Source organism: Erigeron canadensis, chromosome 5 (assembly GCF_010389155.1).
Source record: "Erigeron canadensis isolate Cc75 chromosome 5, C_canadensis_v1, whole genome shotgun sequence".
NCBI classification, from domain to species: domain Eukaryota; kingdom Viridiplantae; phylum Streptophyta; class Magnoliopsida; order Asterales; family Asteraceae; genus Erigeron; species Erigeron canadensis.
In genome coordinates this window covers 9,365,825-9,384,916 of record NC_057765.1, presented here as the reverse complement: position 1 = coordinate 9,384,916, position 19,092 = coordinate 9,365,825, and the positions used below count along the sequence as shown (strand labels likewise).

General features: G+C 32.6%; 3 protein-coding genes across 3 annotated transcripts; 1 reads left to right on the top strand and 2 right to left on the bottom strand.

Moving 5' to 3' along the window:
• The first annotated feature begins 3,822 nt into the window (after window positions 1–3,822).
• Window positions 3,823–8,828, top strand: LOC122599830 (protein PLASTID MOVEMENT IMPAIRED 1-RELATED 1-like). The gene is made up of 3 exons (XM_043772418.1): window positions 3,823–3,969; window positions 4,637–6,591; window positions 7,887–8,828. Exons 2-3 carry the CDS (start codon window positions 4,637–4,639, stop codon window positions 8,647–8,649), a joined length of 2,718 nt encoding a protein of 905 aa, XP_043628353.1. The 5' UTR covers window positions 3,823–3,969; the 3' UTR covers window positions 8,650–8,828.
• A 1,456-nt stretch (window positions 8,829–10,284) lies between these two features.
• On the bottom strand, window positions 10,285–11,698 carry LOC122599831 (probable WRKY transcription factor 50). Its single transcript, XM_043772419.1, has 3 exons — window positions 11,354–11,698; window positions 10,895–11,036; window positions 10,285–10,573 (listed from the first exon to the last, which is right to left on the bottom strand). The coding sequence occupies exons 1-3, from the start codon at window positions 11,682–11,684 to the stop codon at window positions 10,444–10,446; spliced, it is 603 nt and encodes a 200-aa protein (XP_043628354.1). The 5' UTR covers window positions 11,685–11,698; the 3' UTR covers window positions 10,285–10,443.
• A 2,670-nt stretch (window positions 11,699–14,368) lies between these two features.
• On the bottom strand, window positions 14,369–15,858 carry LOC122599832 (probable WRKY transcription factor 50). Its single transcript, XM_043772420.1, has 3 exons — window positions 15,452–15,858; window positions 14,996–15,137; window positions 14,369–14,738 (listed from the first exon to the last, which is right to left on the bottom strand). Exons 1-3 carry the CDS (start codon window positions 15,711–15,713, stop codon window positions 14,609–14,611), a joined length of 534 nt encoding a protein of 177 aa, XP_043628355.1. The 5' UTR covers window positions 15,714–15,858; the 3' UTR covers window positions 14,369–14,608.
• Between the last annotated feature and the right edge of the window lie 3,234 nt (window positions 15,859–19,092).

Genomic DNA, 19,092 nt, shown 5'->3' with positions numbered 1-19,092 from the left:
GAAGATACATAGAAAGTTAACTCCATATAAATATTGATTATAGTTTACCTTTTTTTTCAACTTTAGTTAAATAAAAAATTTACAGTTTCTTATATTCGAAAAGTGTAACCTATAATTAATTATTTTTAAATTGAGTTAAAGTATAAATTGGTGATGGAAAATCAAAAAGTGTAAGTTAATTATTTTAAATTGGGTTAAAGTGTAAATTGGTGATGGAAACCAAAAAGTGTAAATTAATTGTTTTAGATTGGGGTTAAAGTTTAAATTGGTGATGAAAAACCAAAAAATGTAAATTAATTTAGATAAATATTAAAAAAAAATAGATGATTAATAAGGATGGATGATCAGACTAAAAGATGTGGATTAGGGGTGCTAAGTGTACCCCAACCCCCTCTTTTAGTTATATTATAGATAATTATAACATAGTAAATCCGAGGTAGTTCATAAGAACAACAGTTATCCAAATTAAGGAATTCAAAGTAAAGATGAGAATTTTATAATCGAATTGTCATTTTTTGAAAGTTAAAATGGATGAATTTTGCTTTTTTTTAAAAATAACTTGATAAGCAAAAGTTAAAATGGATGATTTTGACTTTTATTAAGATAAAAAGTCAAAAATTAAAAACTATTTTTAAATTGTAACAGTTGATTTCAATTTAAGGGTCAAGATCATCCAACTTCATTTATGAAGTTTTTTTCAACTTTAGAAAATCTTTATCAATGATAAAACTTATCGTTTAAAAATGAAATTAAGAAAAAAAAATTAGTAAAATCCACATGTTACCATTTTAACTTTTTAGGAAGATTTTTGACAAATCTTTAAGAGGATAAATCATTTGCTAAGATAGAACTATAGTTTGTTAAAATAACAACAAAAAGGTTTGTTACCACGTCGTCGAACATCAATCAATCAATAAGTTTAACTCAAAGTTGACGTCAGTTTTTAAAGCGGGCGCATTAATGAATAGGGGTTAAAAAAACTAAAAACTTTCTTTAAAAATCATGAAGTATTCATTTGGTTCATAATAAAACAACATAAAGCGGTTTAAATAATTCAAGTTTTCAAATAAAATACAATATTTAAAACTTTTGGATGCAAATGAAAAGGAATCGTTTGAAATTTAAGACGAAATGTTTTGGTTTCAATTTGCAAAATGAAAACTAAAGAGTACAATTTTAGTGTCACAAAAGTAAAATCAAATAACACTAAAAAAAATGAGAAGGATAGAAAAAAAAAAATCACATACGACAAAAAAAAGAAAACAACAAAAACCAAAACAAAACAATGGAAACCTATACTCAAAACTGCAAAAAAGAAAAGATTGTTCGACAAAAAACAAAACACACTAAGTACTAGGAAACCATTGCAAAAATCATAATTTAAAAAAATCATTAATTAAAAAGGAAAAAAAATGCATGGAATTAAAAGGAAAAAATAGAAATAAAAAAAAATATAAAAATAAAAATAAGAATGTGTCTTTCCAGTTCTGTAACACCATTTTCCTTTCACAAGTAGTTGTTGTTGCTGCTATTGCTACCTATCTTATCACATTAATGGAAAAAAAGAATTAGAGGTTTAATCAAAAGTCAAACTAATATTATTCATCATCCATTGATCTCTTCTATACAAGATTCGTAAAATATAAAAAGATCTATGAAGAACCTCATCATTTTTACAAACTTTCCGCATGAAAATCCAATTAAACTGTTGCCTCCCTTCCCATTATGGCCAACTAGCTACCGCCTTCCTTCATAACCAACACCAACACCAACACCAACACCATTGTCTATATATGTATCTGCCTATCTAAGTAATATTTAACACACAAATTAAAGAGTATACTAAATAAACTTAACCTACGAGTCAATATTTCATCATCTTGAAAGTGTAATCTACACTGACGCCCATATTTTCGGCATCAACAAAAAACAGCGACCACCATTCCAACGACTGATGCCATTTCATTGAGGTCTAATACAACTTTCGCATCTGACTCCTGGCTTTGCTGACCCACTAAACTAGAAGATGTCTTTGACCTTTTAGAACTCATCTCACCATGACTATCCGTCAGATCCCAATTTTCCACTACATCTCATTACAAACATGTCCCCAAGCACTGCCATTCTTTTAAAAATGCAAAAATCAGATTATTTAACTCGTACTCGCTCATAGCACGACTAATCAAATCGCTGTCATACAAACCACTTTGATAGTTCAAACCACTAATCCGGGTGTATATTTGGTTAAACTTTTGAACAACAGTTCGAATTTTGAACCACTTCCTCTGCAACTTTGATGCAATGGTTTATATAAAATACTGTGATACGTCTCTAGAATTTTTATATATATAGGGGAAGTGAATATGGGGTTGTCATCTAAACTTAGATGGGAAATCCCTCTCACACAAATATTTTATTAGTATTTGTATTTTAAACAAATGATGGGACCCCTATGATGTTTATTGATTAAAAAAACAAATTGTGAGATGGGGATCAACCCCATATTCACTTTTCACAATTGGGGTCTTCGGATACATTAACCAAAGTTCGACATAAATCCATGCTTTCGTCTTTTATCCAAGGCAATTGATTCTGGTTTTCTTTCGGCTCCTCAGTTATTTTCTTCCTATGCTTTCGTCTTGTGGGATTTTTTGGTGGTGAAGAAACATTAACTTTAGGTTGCGTTTCTTGAACCGCTTCGACATTATCATCTATTGGTGTTGTAACCGGTGGCGTAATAACCATCATTTGGCTATCTAAAAAAATATAAAAAATATATATATATTTTTTAATTTGAACCTGTCCTATTTAATTAAAAAAAATACAAACATTTACCAAACATTTGACCGGGTGTAGCTCCTAAACCCGATGGAGATCCATAACTGTAAACATCTTGACCGGTGATCCGACGTGCATGCCACTGATCATGCTAATAAAAGCAGGGTCGTGAGGAAAATTGAGATCGCTAAAATCGGGTTGGGTGTTTGAACTCTACGGATGTATTTTTCTATACAAAAAATGGTGAAGACTTGTTGTAACTCACGGATACAATTTTTTTATATATAAGATAGAAAATGTAGATTTTCAAGGATATATATAGGCTAGAAAATGTAACTCGTGACAAAAGTTGTATAAATGACAAAATGGCAGCAGCAAAATAGAAGGTCTTGAACGGTGGTTGTAGGCTAAAAGACAAAAGGGCAATGCCAATGACATTCAAACGGTAATGTTTTAACCATTATATCCGTCCGGAACGCCCCGAGGCCGAAAAGGGGTATCCCCAGGGCATTCTTAGACTCATGGGAGCAAGACTTTATAAGTAAGCCCCTCATAGGGGCATCTCTTGACAAGTCGCAATCCACTCATCGAGAGGCTTCCTCCCATTTTATCTTGGAGCAAGGCTTCTCAAAAGAAGCCCCTTGGGGTAGACCACCAACGGATACATTGCTTCTCAAAATTTAAGTGTCTAATTATTCACGCCCTCCAATGTCTTTTTTGAGAGAAGAAGCCCCTTGAGGCAACGTTGAAGGCTTTGCGGGGCTTTCCGGATCCCATTATTGAAACTGGCTCCTCCCTGTAGCCTACGGAAAATGTACTTATCCCATCAAATTCCTGTACGAAAATCAAAAAAATTTCGTGTAAATATGATCTCCATATCATTTTGGTTAGAAATAACAAAAGGGTAACACATAAAGAAAAGAAAATAATAGAAAACACAAAGGAAGAGGGGTGCACTGTGGCCAGTCACAGCCTCACTATTTCCGCATTTGTTTTTCAAGGAAGAAAAGAAAACACAAAAAAAGTCAAATAAACTTGATCATTTTCAAACTAAAAAAAAGCATAAAAGACAAAATAAGTATACCGACCAAGAACCCTTTGAAAAAGAAAAGGTAGGTTGCATTTTCTGATCGAGAGAGTGAAATTAAAACAAATAATCACAACTGTTTCATCCCCCACAAGCCCTTCCTTGTAAGTAAACCTCTTGCATTTTCTGATTTTATTTGTTTTTCTCTTCTTTTTTTTTTGTTTGTTTTACTTTTGTCGAAAATATTGAAATTTGGAAACCCCAAATAATGATATTTAAAAGTATTGATTTTTTTTGTCTTTGAAATGTAGGTATGTTTTAGGATTAGTGGGTGTTTGTGTTTGAGTTTGTTGCAATGATAAATTGATAATTTGTTTTTAAGTTATGACGAAAACTTAATATGATTTTATTAAGTTCATCTGGACGTCCTCACTAGAGGTCTTAGGTTTCCAACCTCCGTAGGTAGAACATCTTGGCATTGCCAGGCAAACGGTTTGGAACGGTCATAGGAATAGCCAAGTTAGGCTGCGTAAATCCGAGTCATAGACCTGTCCTCCACGGATACCATGAACAGGGAAAATCTTTCCCGTTTTACGCATTTAATAAGATTATTAAACTTACTCATTTTTAAGATATAAGTATACTTGGTAGGCAGCAAAATATCTGATTTCATTTCGGTAAGTTGCAATAATCACTTTGAACACATTATAAAAAGGGATACTTATTTAACCTAACTTTCCTTAGGTTTGTAATCACATTGAAAGTCCAATTGATAAATTGATATATATATATATATATATATATTTTTCATACGTGTTGAATTTTTTGAAGATGATGATGCCGAATGTGGAATCTGCAAAAATAAACATTGATGACTATGGAAGTTCAAGGCTTTTACATGATATCGAAGCAATAAGCAAAGCCCTGTATTTGAGTGACACTCCGCCAAAGACTTCGAAGCCACCTAAGTATGTAAATGATGACTTATTAATGAATGAAAAGAAGTCTTCTATTTGGAAATGGAAGCCGTTGAAAGCTCTAACTCATATTAGAAATAACAAGCTAACTTGTTCTTTTTTTCTTCATATTCATTCTATAGAAGGATTACCATTAAACTTTAACGACCTTAGCTTATGTGTTTTTTGGAAAAGAAAACACGAGCTTTTGAAAAGCCATTTGATACGTGTTAAAGACGGTGTTGCAGAGTTTGAAGAGACATTAACCCACCGTTGTTCGGTATATGTTAGTAAAAGCAATCCCCATGATGATGTGGCAAAATATGCACCCAAGCTTTCCTTACTTTATGTTTCTATAGCTGGAGCTCCTAATTTAGATATTGGCAAGCATTGGATTGATCTTACGCGATTGCTTCCACTTACTTTAGTGGAGTTAGAGGATGAGAAAAACCGTTATGGAAAGTGGATAACCAGTTTTAAGCTGACAGGTAAGGCAAAAGGTGCTATAATCAATGTTAGTTTTGGCTTTTCTATATTGGGGGATAGCTTTTTGAGGTCTGGTAACATCTGGAAGATTCCGGATAAAGGAAATGGGAAAATTCTTCAAAGGGTTGGAAGCGTTTCAAGTAACTCGAGGCGTATGCTCCAAGTGTCTAATTCATCATCTGATATAAAACCTCATAATGGGATTGTACTAAATGAAGGGCCATCAGTTAGTGTTCTCTATGAGTTACTTAATGATGCAAAGTCAAGTGATTTAAAAGAGTTAAATTCATTATCTAATGATGTATATGATGAAGAATATATGGTTATAGATACAGGTGTTGAATTTTCTAAATCCAAGGAAAACTCTTGTATCGAAATGATTGATGTGGCTGACCTTTTTGATGATGAAGTTTGTGGGGATCTTGAAAGTGAGAATGTTGTTGATGAACTTAATTCTAAAGAAAACAACGTGTGCACTGAAGAATCCACTGAAGAACTTGATTTATTTTTGCACAACCTATCAATATCTGAATCACAGGAGTTTGATTTTCCATTTTACGAAAACCAGTTTGTTGAAGGTTATTACAACAAGCACGGAGATGTATATGAGGGGGGTCAGATTGTAAAATCACGTAGCTTAGATGACCTAACGGATATTGTTGTTAATGATTTCATGAACTTGGTTGGTTCCGATAGTGAGCCTGAGTCTCCAAGAGAACGTCTTTTAAGGCAATTTGAGCAGGAAACTTTAGTTTCAGGAAGCTTAGTTTTTGATCTCCATGCCAAAGAAGATCAAAAAGATGATACCAACATGTTTGATTCATCGTTTTTATTTCCAGAAGCGAAAATAGAACATAATTATGGGGTGACACCCTCTTTGATTAGTAGAAGAAAAGCTAAAATGCTTGAGAATTTAGAAACTGACGAGTTAATGCAACAATGGGGTTTAAATGAGAGGGCATTTCAAAATTCTCCAAGAACTGATTCTGGTGCATTTGGAAGTCCGGTTTACCTTTCACCCGAAAGGCCACATGAATTGCCTCCTCTTGGGGACGGGCTGGGCTCCTTTTTGAAGACCAAAAACGGATATTTAAGGTCCATGAATCCGTTACTTTTCAAAAAAGCTAAAAATGGCGAGAGATTGATTTTGCAAGTATCTAACTCAGTTGTGCTACCTCTGGTAATGGGATCTAATGGTATGGATATATTGATGGAATGGGCAAAGGTTGGATCTGAAAAGATGCTTTTACAGGCAACCCGTTTGATGCCAGTGGTGGAATTTACAGGAGTGACATTGCAACAGGAGGTTTGGACATCTGAGTCTGGAATGGAAGTTATTGAGAGGTTCGTGAATTTATGTAAACTATGTTTTAGTTGGAAACTAGAGATGCCTGCTCAATTTGATACTTATAAATGGATAGATCTGGTATGGTTTATCCCAAATGGAAATTCATTTTGCCTAAAAGGAATTGGTCAAATCGGTTGACAGTGTCTCAAAGTTTATTTAGCAAGGCTGGTGTTTAACCTCTGGCCTACTAAATTCATGAGGTCTAACATCTAAATTCATAAGCTTGCCCAATGGGAGACTAGCATGGCCAAACAAGGGTTGATTGTAGTAGCACCTTGGACCTCCGTTGCCCAATCCTTAAACTCTATTGATAACCAACTTGACAACCTTTGGTGGTTTCCCAAAAAGTAGTATAGTCCTTACAACCTCTTAAATCATTCCATCTTAAAAATTTTGATTATAATTTTTAACATGATAATATTTTTGTAATAATCTTTGATGCATCAGTTGTCTAAATAAAAAAAATAAATGGTTTGCTGCTTGACTGAAGCAAATTATGCTAAAAACAGCCCGTTATGACTGTATGCCTATTCTGCCACCTTTATTAGATCCTATACATATTAATCAGAGTATATATTGTCCAGTTGACATACTCTAACATATGTTTAAAAATCGATGATAGATGCAATGTTGCTAACTCATTAATATCTTTTTGTCTAGTTAATATACATCTTTACACCATTTACTTGTGAATGAACTGATTTGGGTTATATTTTATCTCTTACTGCTAAAATCAAACAAGTAGTTGAAAAGTAATATATCAAATGGGCTGAACTGATCACAAGTTGATCAAAGTGTATTCTTATGCATAAAATCTTGTAAATCATTTTTGGGTTTTGACATATATTAATTATTATAGGGAAAATGATCCGTACTGCAGACTTTATCTAAGCTTTGGTACTGCTACTTTAAATAAAATTACAATTTAAACCTTTGAATTTGATAAACATACATTGCCCCCCTGAATTTTACATAACCTCCCCCTGAATTTTACATAATCCCCCCCTGCTTTACCTAAGATAGGTACTGCATGCTTTATCTAACATTTCCCCATTATTATAATCCTTGTAATCAAATTTGACATGCAAGTTATAATAAAATTGGATGAGAAGTCTCGCGGGTCAACCAAACCTGACGTGCCCTGTTTTGAGTTTTGACCTCCACAAAGATTTCCTATTTGACCTGGTTATCCAACTCATTCATTTTAGCAACCCTAGTATTAGTTAAATTACTTATATGTATTTATATTTTTAATAATTGCAATATCTTAAGCATCTATAAAATGTCACAGGGGATGTACATCATTTCATGAATCAGAGGCCAAAGAAACACCGGCAAGCATGTGTTGCGAGATTGATTCAGAGTACGTTTCTATAGGAAATGTTGTTCCTTTAGCTATTGAAAAAATCCAGTACCTTCTAATTGAAGGATTAAGAATTCAATCTGGAATGTCAACTGAAGATTCTCCATCAAGCATAAACGTGGCCTGTACAAGCAGCAATGACATTGAGGATCTAGTAGACATGTCTATTTCATTAGATGAGTGCTTAAAGTTGGAATCACTAGGTTTTGATGATAAGTGTGAAGTTAGTGATCATGTCTTAAAGTTCTTTGAGAAGTCATCTGATAAAAAATGTGGGTATTTTGGTAACTTCACTTTAGCTCTGCAAATGTTGTTTAGAGATCCATTACGAGACTATGAGCCTGTTGGTATCCCAATGCTTGCTCTAGTTCAAGTAGAGAGGAGCACAAGTGTTGACCCGGGGTTCAAAGTCAATGAAGTATATGTCACAGGTTTCAAAGCTGATCCCCAAAAGAAGCAACACTCAGGTTCTCGCTGGTTGCATTCTAGTGGGATGACGGGTAAACCAAAAAAACATTCACTGACCATGTCAACTGCATTAATGAGATCATCTATATTATCAGTGAACAAAACGAAACAAGCAGAGTCATTGTGGTGTATATCTTCTTATGTTCATGGTAAAGCAGCTAAATGGGATGGGTTGTCAGGACTAAGTTTATATGTAAGGAACCCCGATATTCTCTTCAACTAAAATTTGATGTGATCTATTCAGTATAAAGAATGAACATACCGTATGGAATTTAGAGGATGGAGTTTGTCTTTTTAAAAGTGAATCCAGTAGATGTAACTGTTAAATGGCTGAAATTTTTGATTAGTCACATGTAAATTCACTTATTTCCTTTAACGATATGATTTCGGTTACCCCCTTCATTTGCTCGAGAAAATATTTACGTTCAATGGATATGTTTTTGGGATCACATTGTTGTTTCTTATTATGATATTTATGCTGATTAACTATCCTAAATAAGGCAAAGAACTGCAGGATCGTATTGTATATGTTTAGCTGGTGTCTTTCACATACTGTCCAATGTTATTCTCCGATTTCTGGTAAACTACTGCTCTATTTTGATTTCCTATTTGTAGTTTTGAATTTATAATTAGCAGTCTTCATGCAGGTGTGGTAATATGTATATAATATATATATACATATATATATATATATATAATCACGACATCACGTATGCATATTGAGTTTGGTGTCGGTAAACTATTTACAATGCTGCTATTATATTGTCACAACTCTTTGATAAATATCATCTCTATGTTGGTTAGTTGTGTAAACTAGAGGTGCCAAGATAGATGGATCAGGTAGTGGGAATGCCCCTTAATAATTGACTCTGCAGGAAAAAAAGAAGTTTATTAAGTTATAGATAATGTTTAACTATTTGAAGTATCCATCAATAAGACCACATAGAAACTTCTGAACTAGCTCAGACTCGGTGCTAATGGTCAAATTTTCAGATTTGGAAGAATGGTCTATTAAAATTGGCGTTAATTTATTTATTGTGAGGCATAAAATAGGAAGTGCTGCATTTTTGGGATAGAGAGAAGCGGAGTTACCTACTTTTCGTGGTAGCTAGCGGCATTTATGTTGCGTGTTCTTTTCTAGGTTAGAAGAAATGGTGATGTAAGTAACTGTAATATTGAACTCAAAATGAAATGAGTAAATGTTTTATAAATTGCCTATGGGAAGTGTTCAATCTACAATTATTTTACAGAAAACACATGAGACATGTGAGATGGTTTTTTGTTTTACAAACAAACATTTACTATAACTTGGAATTGGACAACAATATCTTGAGCTGAGTTCAAATATGGATACGAAACACAAATGATATATATTCGATATATTTGTGTGGATAATTGAATTATTAGGAAGTTAATTAGATTAGTTAGGCATGTCTTTGCAAAATATGTCTGGAGATCGTTTGTCAGTGTAGATTTTGTATGGGGAATATTGCTTAGTTATGAACAGCCTATTTTTGTTGAATCCTAATTTTAGGCAAATTAACTTTTTATACCAATTTAGCACACTACTTTTGGTTTTCTTCCATTACAGGGACCAACAACTCACTATAACTGAATCGCCCAAAATAGAAGATATAAGGCTCAAGTGTTTTGAAGTACATTACTTAAACTTCGAATTGGAATTCATATATGGTTGCAAAATATAAATGATTTATTAGATATCCTTTTACCACACTATTTAGACATGGGTCAAGTGGCAGGAACTATTAGCTAAAAATAGCAACCACCTACAAAGATAATAGTGCACAAGAGTGCATAATAGCAAGTATATCATTTATACTCTAAAAAAGGTCAACAATCTTGGCTGGTCCAAGAAAAAAAGTAACCACAGTATAACTTTCTTCTTACAACCGAAGAGAACATAAAAATGCTTCTTACTTCTCAATAAGCTGGAGAATGGGTAAGCTTTGAAAAACTAATTTGGTTTTGCATACAGGATTTATTGTGATACAAGCTATCAGAAGTTAGAAGGACTTTCATGGTTATGGATTCCTTCATAGGTTGTGATTACATATTGTGCATCTTCTACGTCTCTTTCAACTCTCTTCTTTACTGGACATCCTTCTGTTGAACAACGGTAATAATTCCTGTTCAGAATGTTTATATTGATGTAAGTACCTCTTCGAGTTTCATTCTTGACTACCCGACGTAGTATCATGACATTATTATTAGTTGACAAGAAAAAGAAAGAAATTTGAGTGGTAAGTCTCTCCATATATGTAATAGAAGTGGCATCACATAGTTTAGTTTGCATAATCAGAAGCAGTATTTATCCAAATTATGAAAACTTATCATTGGCTACTTGAAGTTGTATTTTTCTATATAATTAGCTTTAATACTAATTCTTAGAGTCCGTACTTTGAGGTTAAGAAGGTTTTATTCTTTGACAAGTGCCAAAATGCTTGTACCTTGGGTTTGGGCTGTTTTTCACCATCTTCTTGCCATACTTCCTCCACTTGAAACCGTCATCTAGGATCTCCACCTGTGATTTAGTTTTGAAGGCAACTTTTTCTTTTGCCCCCTGTTGAGCCTGCAAGGTTTCTGTCCCACCTGATAAAAAAACACGTTAGTCAGTCTTGATCATGCCACTTGATTATAACAGTGCCAATAGAATGTTAAAATGGTCAAATGGCATTAAAATATATGTTGGTCAAAGGTGGAAAACTTATAAAGTTCATCCCTTAATGATAAGAATTTATGGGTTCAAGTTTCATAATAAATATATATGGGTTCTCCACCCTTAAAGCCTTGGCAGCTTGGTTAACCTATGTTTCCTCTAAAATGTTCAAGGGTGAATGGTCTCTAATGTGTGATTTAGCATACATGAATTAATTCATATGATGTTATCATGACATAAGTATGCTTACTGCTACTATTTCCATGAAGGTAGCTACCACTGCTACTGCCTCCAGTGCGCTTAGTTCCATCATCAATGGCAGTCGAACCATAAACTTGGATATTATCTTGATGTTCAGGAATAGTTGGTTCTTGATGCTCATTCATCCACTCCTCAAATATGGGAAAGTTATCGATATACTCTGAGTTTTGCTCGTTTGGACCTTTATAATTGATATCAGGTGAGTCTACTGATCTGTAACTGTAGGATTTAGACATCGGGTCAGATCCATCCATTTGCAATCGTGATTTGGCAAGTTGAATTTTCTCTTCTTGATATATCTTCTTGATAATGCTTTCCATGGGTTTTTCTGGTGACCTTCCTATGGATATCAAAGAAGCTTCGTCGTATGTCATGTTTAATTAAGGCAGGATTGGCTGCTATAAATTTTATTTATTTTTCTAGTTTTAAGGTCTTTGAAAAAAGCGGAGATGAATTCTTTGATGTTTACATCTGAAGATTATTCTAAGGAATTTTAGGAAAGTGTGTAGGAAATTGGTAAAATGTTGAGACTTACATCTGTAAATTATTGACAGTGACATTTGTAACTAAGCTCATGCATCATCGAAGGCCAGAAATTGGCAATATTATCTGGTTGGGTAACTGGTCAAAATAATTTTGTATCAAAAGAGTCGATACAGGTTTCAGGTCACCCCTGCAAGAAACGATTGTCACGATTTTTTATGTTTTACTGTTTTTTTTTTTTTAAATAAATATATAATAGGATCGACAGGTGTTCTGGGTCAACATGACATGACTTGTATTGAGCCTTACAAAGATTACCTTTCTGACTGATTTACCCAAATAATCCATTGTTGCATGTCTAGTTCCAAATTACTTCCATATATCTTTAATAAAATTTAATAACTTAATCATTTATAGCATGTCATGAGGGCCCATGTTACTTGATGAATCAGAGACCAAAGATTCATGGACAAGCATTTGTTGAGATCGAGGGAAGATGTTTATAGGAATCATTATTTCACTAGCCATTTTTAAGATTTAATACCTTTTATTTAGAGGATTAAAGTTCAATTTAGAATGATATACTAAGACCCTCCATCAAACATCAAAAGTGGCCTCTACAAGCAACAGTAATGAAGAGGAAATACTAGACATGTATTATGTCATTAGATGAGGTCATGAAGTTGGATATTCCAAGTTTTGATGTTAAATCTGAAGTCAGTGACCGTGTTTCTATTTCTTGAAAAATTATCTGATAAAAAATATGGATATTTTGGTAAGTTCGATTTAGCTCTACAAATGTCGCTTAGATATCCATTACAAGGCTGTGAGCCTGATGTCATCCCAGTGCTTGCTCTAGTTGAAGTAGAGAGGAGCACGTGTGTTGACCCACTGTTCTAATTTAATCAAGTTCGTGTCATCGGTTTAAAAGCCGACCCTCATTAAAAGCAACATTTGTGTTCCCCTAATTGCAATCTAGTCGGATGACAGGTAAACCTAAGACATCCACTGACCATATCAACTGTGTTATTGAGATGATCTATAATCTATACTGTCAATTAAGAAAAAGAAACATAAAGAAACACTGTGAAGTATATCTTATTATTTGCATGGTGAAGTAGCTAAATGGAAAGAGTTGTCAGAACTAAGTTCGCATGTAAAAAACCCTGATATTCTCTTCATATGAATAATTCATATGAATGATCCAGTATAAAGAACCATACAGTTTGAATTTTATTTATTTATTTATTTATTTTTCACATATAACATCATTTTCTTAAAATGATGCGATTTTAGAAATCACCATATTTAGTTGTTTGAATAGTACTCTATTTACTTCTAATGGATTTGTTTTTCATTGAATTGCTTCTAATGATGACGTTTATGCTAATAAACTAACTTAAAATAAGGTGAATAATTGCAGGACCTTATTTTGTACATATTTAGCAGGGTCTATCACATATTGTTCAATGTAATTTCTCTTCTTCCTGGTAAGTTATTGCTCTAATTTGATCAACTGTTTGTAGTATTAAATTTATGACTGGCGGTTACATGCAGGTGTGGTAATATTAATATCATGTATGTGTTTCGAGCTTGACATTAGGTAAACTATTTATAATACTGTTTTTATATTCTCAAGATTCACTGATAGACAACACCTGTTTCTTGGTTAGTTGTCTGCACTAGAAGTGTCAAAATGGATGGATCGGGTAACAGGAGTGTATATAAATAATTGACTCTGGGAGATCTTTATATGTATATTATGCTATAAGTAATTTAGAGCAGCTAAGTATCCCTTAACAAGACAATACAGAAACTTGTGGACATGCTTAAAGTTAATGCTAATGGAGAAGTATCTAGAAAAGACAGTGCATCTAAAAATGGATAAATATTTATTGATTTCAAAGCACAAAATACGAAATGTTGCATTTTTGGGATAGAGAGAGGCGGCGATGTGTACTTTTCAGCTGTGGCTAGCGTGGTGATTTATCACGTTAGTATTGCGTGTTGAAGAGAACGTGACGTAAGGGATGATTATGTTAAACTTAAGAATTAAATTAGTAAAACCGTTATTAATAATTGCTCAATGGAAATGATACATTTGAAATCATTTTACAAATGCATGTGACATGTGAGATGGTCCCATTAACAAAGAGGCAAAAGCAGTTGTTTATATCATTAGTAAGAGTAATGTTTGTAAAAGTTGTCAGAAAACTGTGCAAATGTAGCATTTTTGTTTAATCCTCATTTTAGGCTTTTAACTAAATTTAGTTATCATTTAAATTATTGCCTAAAAAAGAAGATTTAAGTTACTATTTCGAGGCAAAAAAGGACATCACAATCTTGGAATTAGACAACAGTAGCTTCTTTTCTTGTTATTTTATGGAATGTTCGCTATTTTATTATGATCCAACTATCCAAGTTCAAATATGCAGATACATAACATTAATAACTTAGAATGGTACTAAATTTGTATGCACACAGGTTCAATTGACCTGAACAATGAGCTGAACATAGAAAATACATACAAAGATGGTGCATAAGAGTTGCCCTTTTCATGCATAACATCAAGTAAAATCATTTATATTCTAGAAAGATTCATAATCTTGGCTGGTCGAAGGAAAAAAGTAACAGCAATACAACTTTCTTCTTTCCAAAGAAAACTTAAAAATGCTCCCTACTTTTCAATAAGCTAGCGAGTGAGTAAGCTTAGAAAAACTATTCTGCCTTTGCATACAGGAGCTCATTGTGATACATGTTATCAGAAGTTAGAAGGACGTTGATGGTTATGGATGCCCTCGTAGGTCGTGATTACATATCGTGCATCCTCTACATCTCTTTCGACTCTCTTTTTCACGGAACATCCTTCTGCTGAACACCGGTAATAATTCCTGTTTGAAATGTTTATCCCATGTTAGTACCTCTTTTAGTTTCACTGTTCTAAAAAACAAATTCTGATTACCAGATGTAATTAAATGGACTCTAAAAAGTAATGTCTGGATGTGCTTCTGTTACTCGAAGCTCTTATCCGATCATTAGCAACTTAAAGTCGTAATAGTTAGATAATAAACTTCAAAACACAAGTTCAAATAATCTTCTTTAATGTAAATAATTTTATCTGACATGACAACTGACATAATGCTTGTACCTTGGGTTCGGGCTGTTTTTCACCATCTTCTTTCCGTACTTCCTCCACTTGAAGCCGTCATCTAGGACCTCTACCTGTGATTTCGTTTTGAAGGCGACTTTTTCTTTTTTACCCTTTTGAGCGTGTACAGTTCCAGTCCCACCTAATAACAAAATCATTTTCTTAGTCAATCTTGATCATGCAACTTGCTTATAACAATGGCCATAAATTGTTCAAATGCCAATAAGATCGAATGCAAGCTTATTTAAGCATATGATAAGAATTTAATGGTTCAAGTTTCTTAGTGTGTGTGTGTGTGTGTGTGTGTATCTCTATTCCCACCATGAAGGGCATTAGGCTTCGTGCACGGTGAACCCGTGTCACCCCTAAATGTGTTCAATGTTTCATAGTGTACGTGTGTGAATTACTCTGCGAGAATAAATGCATACCATGTTATCATAAAATAAGCATGCTTACCACTACTATTTCCATGAAGGTGATGGCTAATAGTGCCTCCAGAGGACCAACTTCCATTATCAACAAAAGCTGGAGCGTAAACTTCAGTATAATCTTGATGTTCAGGAACAATGGGTTCTTGATCTTCATTTATCCAATCATCGAAAGGGAGAAAATCGTCAAAAAATCCAGAATTTTGCTGGTTTGGGACATCATAATCGATATCAGGTGAGTCTACTGATCTATAATTGTAGAACTTTGACATTGGATCATATGTATCCATTTTCGGTTATGATTTTGCAAGTTGGGTTTCTCTTCTTGATATACCGTCTTGATAACTCTTGGATCTTTCCTAGTGACCTTCCTATGCCTATCAAAGAAGCTTCGTCGTGTGTCGTGTTTAATGGAGGCAGGAGTGGCTGCTATAAGTTATCTTTTTTACTTTTTAATAAGGTCCCTTGAAAATAAGTGAAAATGAATGTTTTGATGTTTACATCTGCAGAGATTACTTTAAGGAAATTGAGCTAGGAAAGTGTGTAGGAAATCGGGTTAATTGATGGGACTACATTTGTAAGCTATCGACGATGACATCCCTTAGCAACTAAGCTCATGCGTCATCATAACCTAGACGTGGCAAAATGGGCGGGTTGGGTAAGGTGTCAAAACAAATTGATTTATTTTGATATTTTTAAACAATAAATGTGTAAATTATGACTACATTAGTTTTTAAATCCTTGGCAAAGCTTTTCTCTGTCCTGTTTGAGGCAAATTATAATTTTACTGTTTCATTCCTACATCTTTTGTTAGTCATAAGATGTCTATTCAGAAGGTAGTAGATATATATATATATATACAAGTAAAAATGAAAAGATTGGTGATGGATAAAAATGTCGATATAAAATTAGAATTATATTATTTGAAAAGTATTAGCAGGATTGACTTTGAAAAGTCCAGTGTGAGCAAGACAGAGCGAATAGATTGAAAGTGATGAGAGGGGGAAGACTTGTAAGTGGACTTTTTGTGAAAATTTTGTGGCCTAAACTTTGTGCATTTAGACCCAACCCTTTTGCAACGCCAACCGTAATCATTAATATAATCTTTCTATATTTTGTTGGTGGGGTTGGAAGATTATTGAGTTTATCTATTTTGTTTTGTATGTCTCATGTTAATAATTACGGAAAATATCAATCAACCTACAAAACAACATAATGATCGATCTAAAAACATGATGATAACATTTGGTATAATCAAAAGAACAAAAAATATACACTTGTTTAGAAAGAATATTTCTTTTTTACCATTTTATTAACCGATTTAGAAGTAATCTAGTGGTCAAACATTTTGATATAAGGTCTCATGTTTAGTAAACATTTTGGAATGACTTGGGAAATGGTTTGGAAACAGTCACGGTTACAACTAGACTGCGTGCGTCTTTATTAATTACAGGCCTCCTCAATGACCTAAACAAAAGAAAACTTATTTAATTATTTTTTGCAAAAGGAAACAGTCATGGTTACAATTGAATGTTTATTATTAATTATTTTTGTTTATTTATTATTATTATCCTTATTTTATTTATGGTTTATTATTATTATGCAATGATGTTTTTATCACTCTAAATAAACAAAAAGAGAGTATAAACAATAACGACTTACGTTTTAGAGATTGTTAAAATATGTGACCTATTATAGTATTGAACAGGGCTTTTGAAAATCATGAGACGACCCTGTTGATCAGTCGTTTACTTAAAATAAAATTGAAAATGTAACAACCACTTAATTTTTATATTTTACTTCATTACCCAAAATCAAACAAGAAATACATAATAAATGGTAATAAAAAGTGAATATTGTTATGTTGACCTTTTTAGTTTATAATAATAAAATATAATTTTTTTTCTGACTTTATAGCATAATATTTGTATAATTCTTTTTTTTTTCCACAAATATCTTAAGTTTTATCTCTTCTTTTTTCTTTCTAAGGTGTTGAATGCCGCCATTTTCAACCTTTTATTCATGTATACTCGTGAATATAATTTTTAACACATTTAACTGTTGTAGATACACTTCTAATTTGCTACAAACTTGAATTGAGAAGTGTTAATGTAAACGTATAATTACATGTTAGTTTGATTTTTTTTTCAAAGTTGACATTTATTTTACACAACCAAAAATAATAATTAGAATAAGATATTGTGTATATTTTAGTGATAAATCTATAACATTTTTTAACTATCTACAACAAATGTCTACACAATAACATGTATTGTTGTGGATGGATGTCTACACAATAACATGTATTGTTGTGGATGGTTAAATATTGTTGTAGATTTATTAATCTCATTTCTCTAAAGCAAATCAAAGAAAAGTCATAAATGGTCGTTATATCATGGGCATATAAATAATGAAAATTTCTTATCGAGTTTAAAGACCGATCTTATAAATTTGATTACGATTTTATTAATGGAACGTCTGTTTTAAGGACGGCTAGCAATGGAAAGTGATTAAAATACACACACTGGAATTCAATGAAAAACGTGCTATTGAGTTTCAGTGTTTATGTTTTACGGAGAATCTACCAATAAACTAAAATAGAATTGAAATTTCTACACGTGTTGTACTCCTTGATCGACATGTGTCTTTTTAATTTATTTATTTTATTAAATTAGTTTTAATTGTATATAGATTCAATTTTTTTTATTAGACTTGAAATTAAACTCTAATTTTTGGCTTATAGATAAAAAAATAAATTATAACCTAATTGATTGATCGTTCTCAATAATAAAATTGTCTTTTTTACTTTCTTAATTCTTCAACTCCTATAACTTATATTACTTATATAATAAGTTATTAAAATGAAAACTTCAAAAGTTTGAAGTTACGATCTGAAATCACAAGGCTATTTGCCGTCATCTACTATGCTTACACGTTTCGATTTTGATGTAATTGTAAAAATTTAAGGTAAGTTTAAAACTTTAACTGAACATATATTATATTTATCATTACTGTTTATTATAAATTAACTTTTATTATCAATTTACTTTAGCTACAATTTATCTTATATTCATGAATCATGTATAATGCATATTTGAATTCTTTTCTAATATAATCTGTATAGTTATCGTATATCCTACTAGTAATAGGACTAATTTATTATATAAACATAAAAGAAACTGTACTTTTTAAGATGGGACCCACAGCTATATCTCGGTGCTTTCCTATTTCCTATCGCTGGATAATATATGTATAAATGTAGTGGCACGCAAGAAAAGCTAACGTATAAAATTTTTTAAACCTATGACATGGCTTTCGTGATTCATTTGATATTTGTATTATTTTGGCTTGTTATGTTATTATTTGGAAATGTTTCTATTGAAAGATGACATATTTGTCATATAGAACTTTTTATTTCGGCTTTTATAATCGGTTCTAACTAGCCTTTTACTCGCGCGATGCGGCGTGATATAGGAAAAAAACGCTGGTTAAGTAGTGGTACCGTGTTATTATATGAATGTATGATTCAACTCAAGTGTTTCTTAGTCCGGCTGAAAGTGCAAACCGCCGTTGTTGTTTTAGAATGAGCTTTTTTAAGTTAATTGATTATTAAATTCAGTAATGCATGACCGCATGTGTTTTTTTTTTGTATATAATGTGAGCAACTTT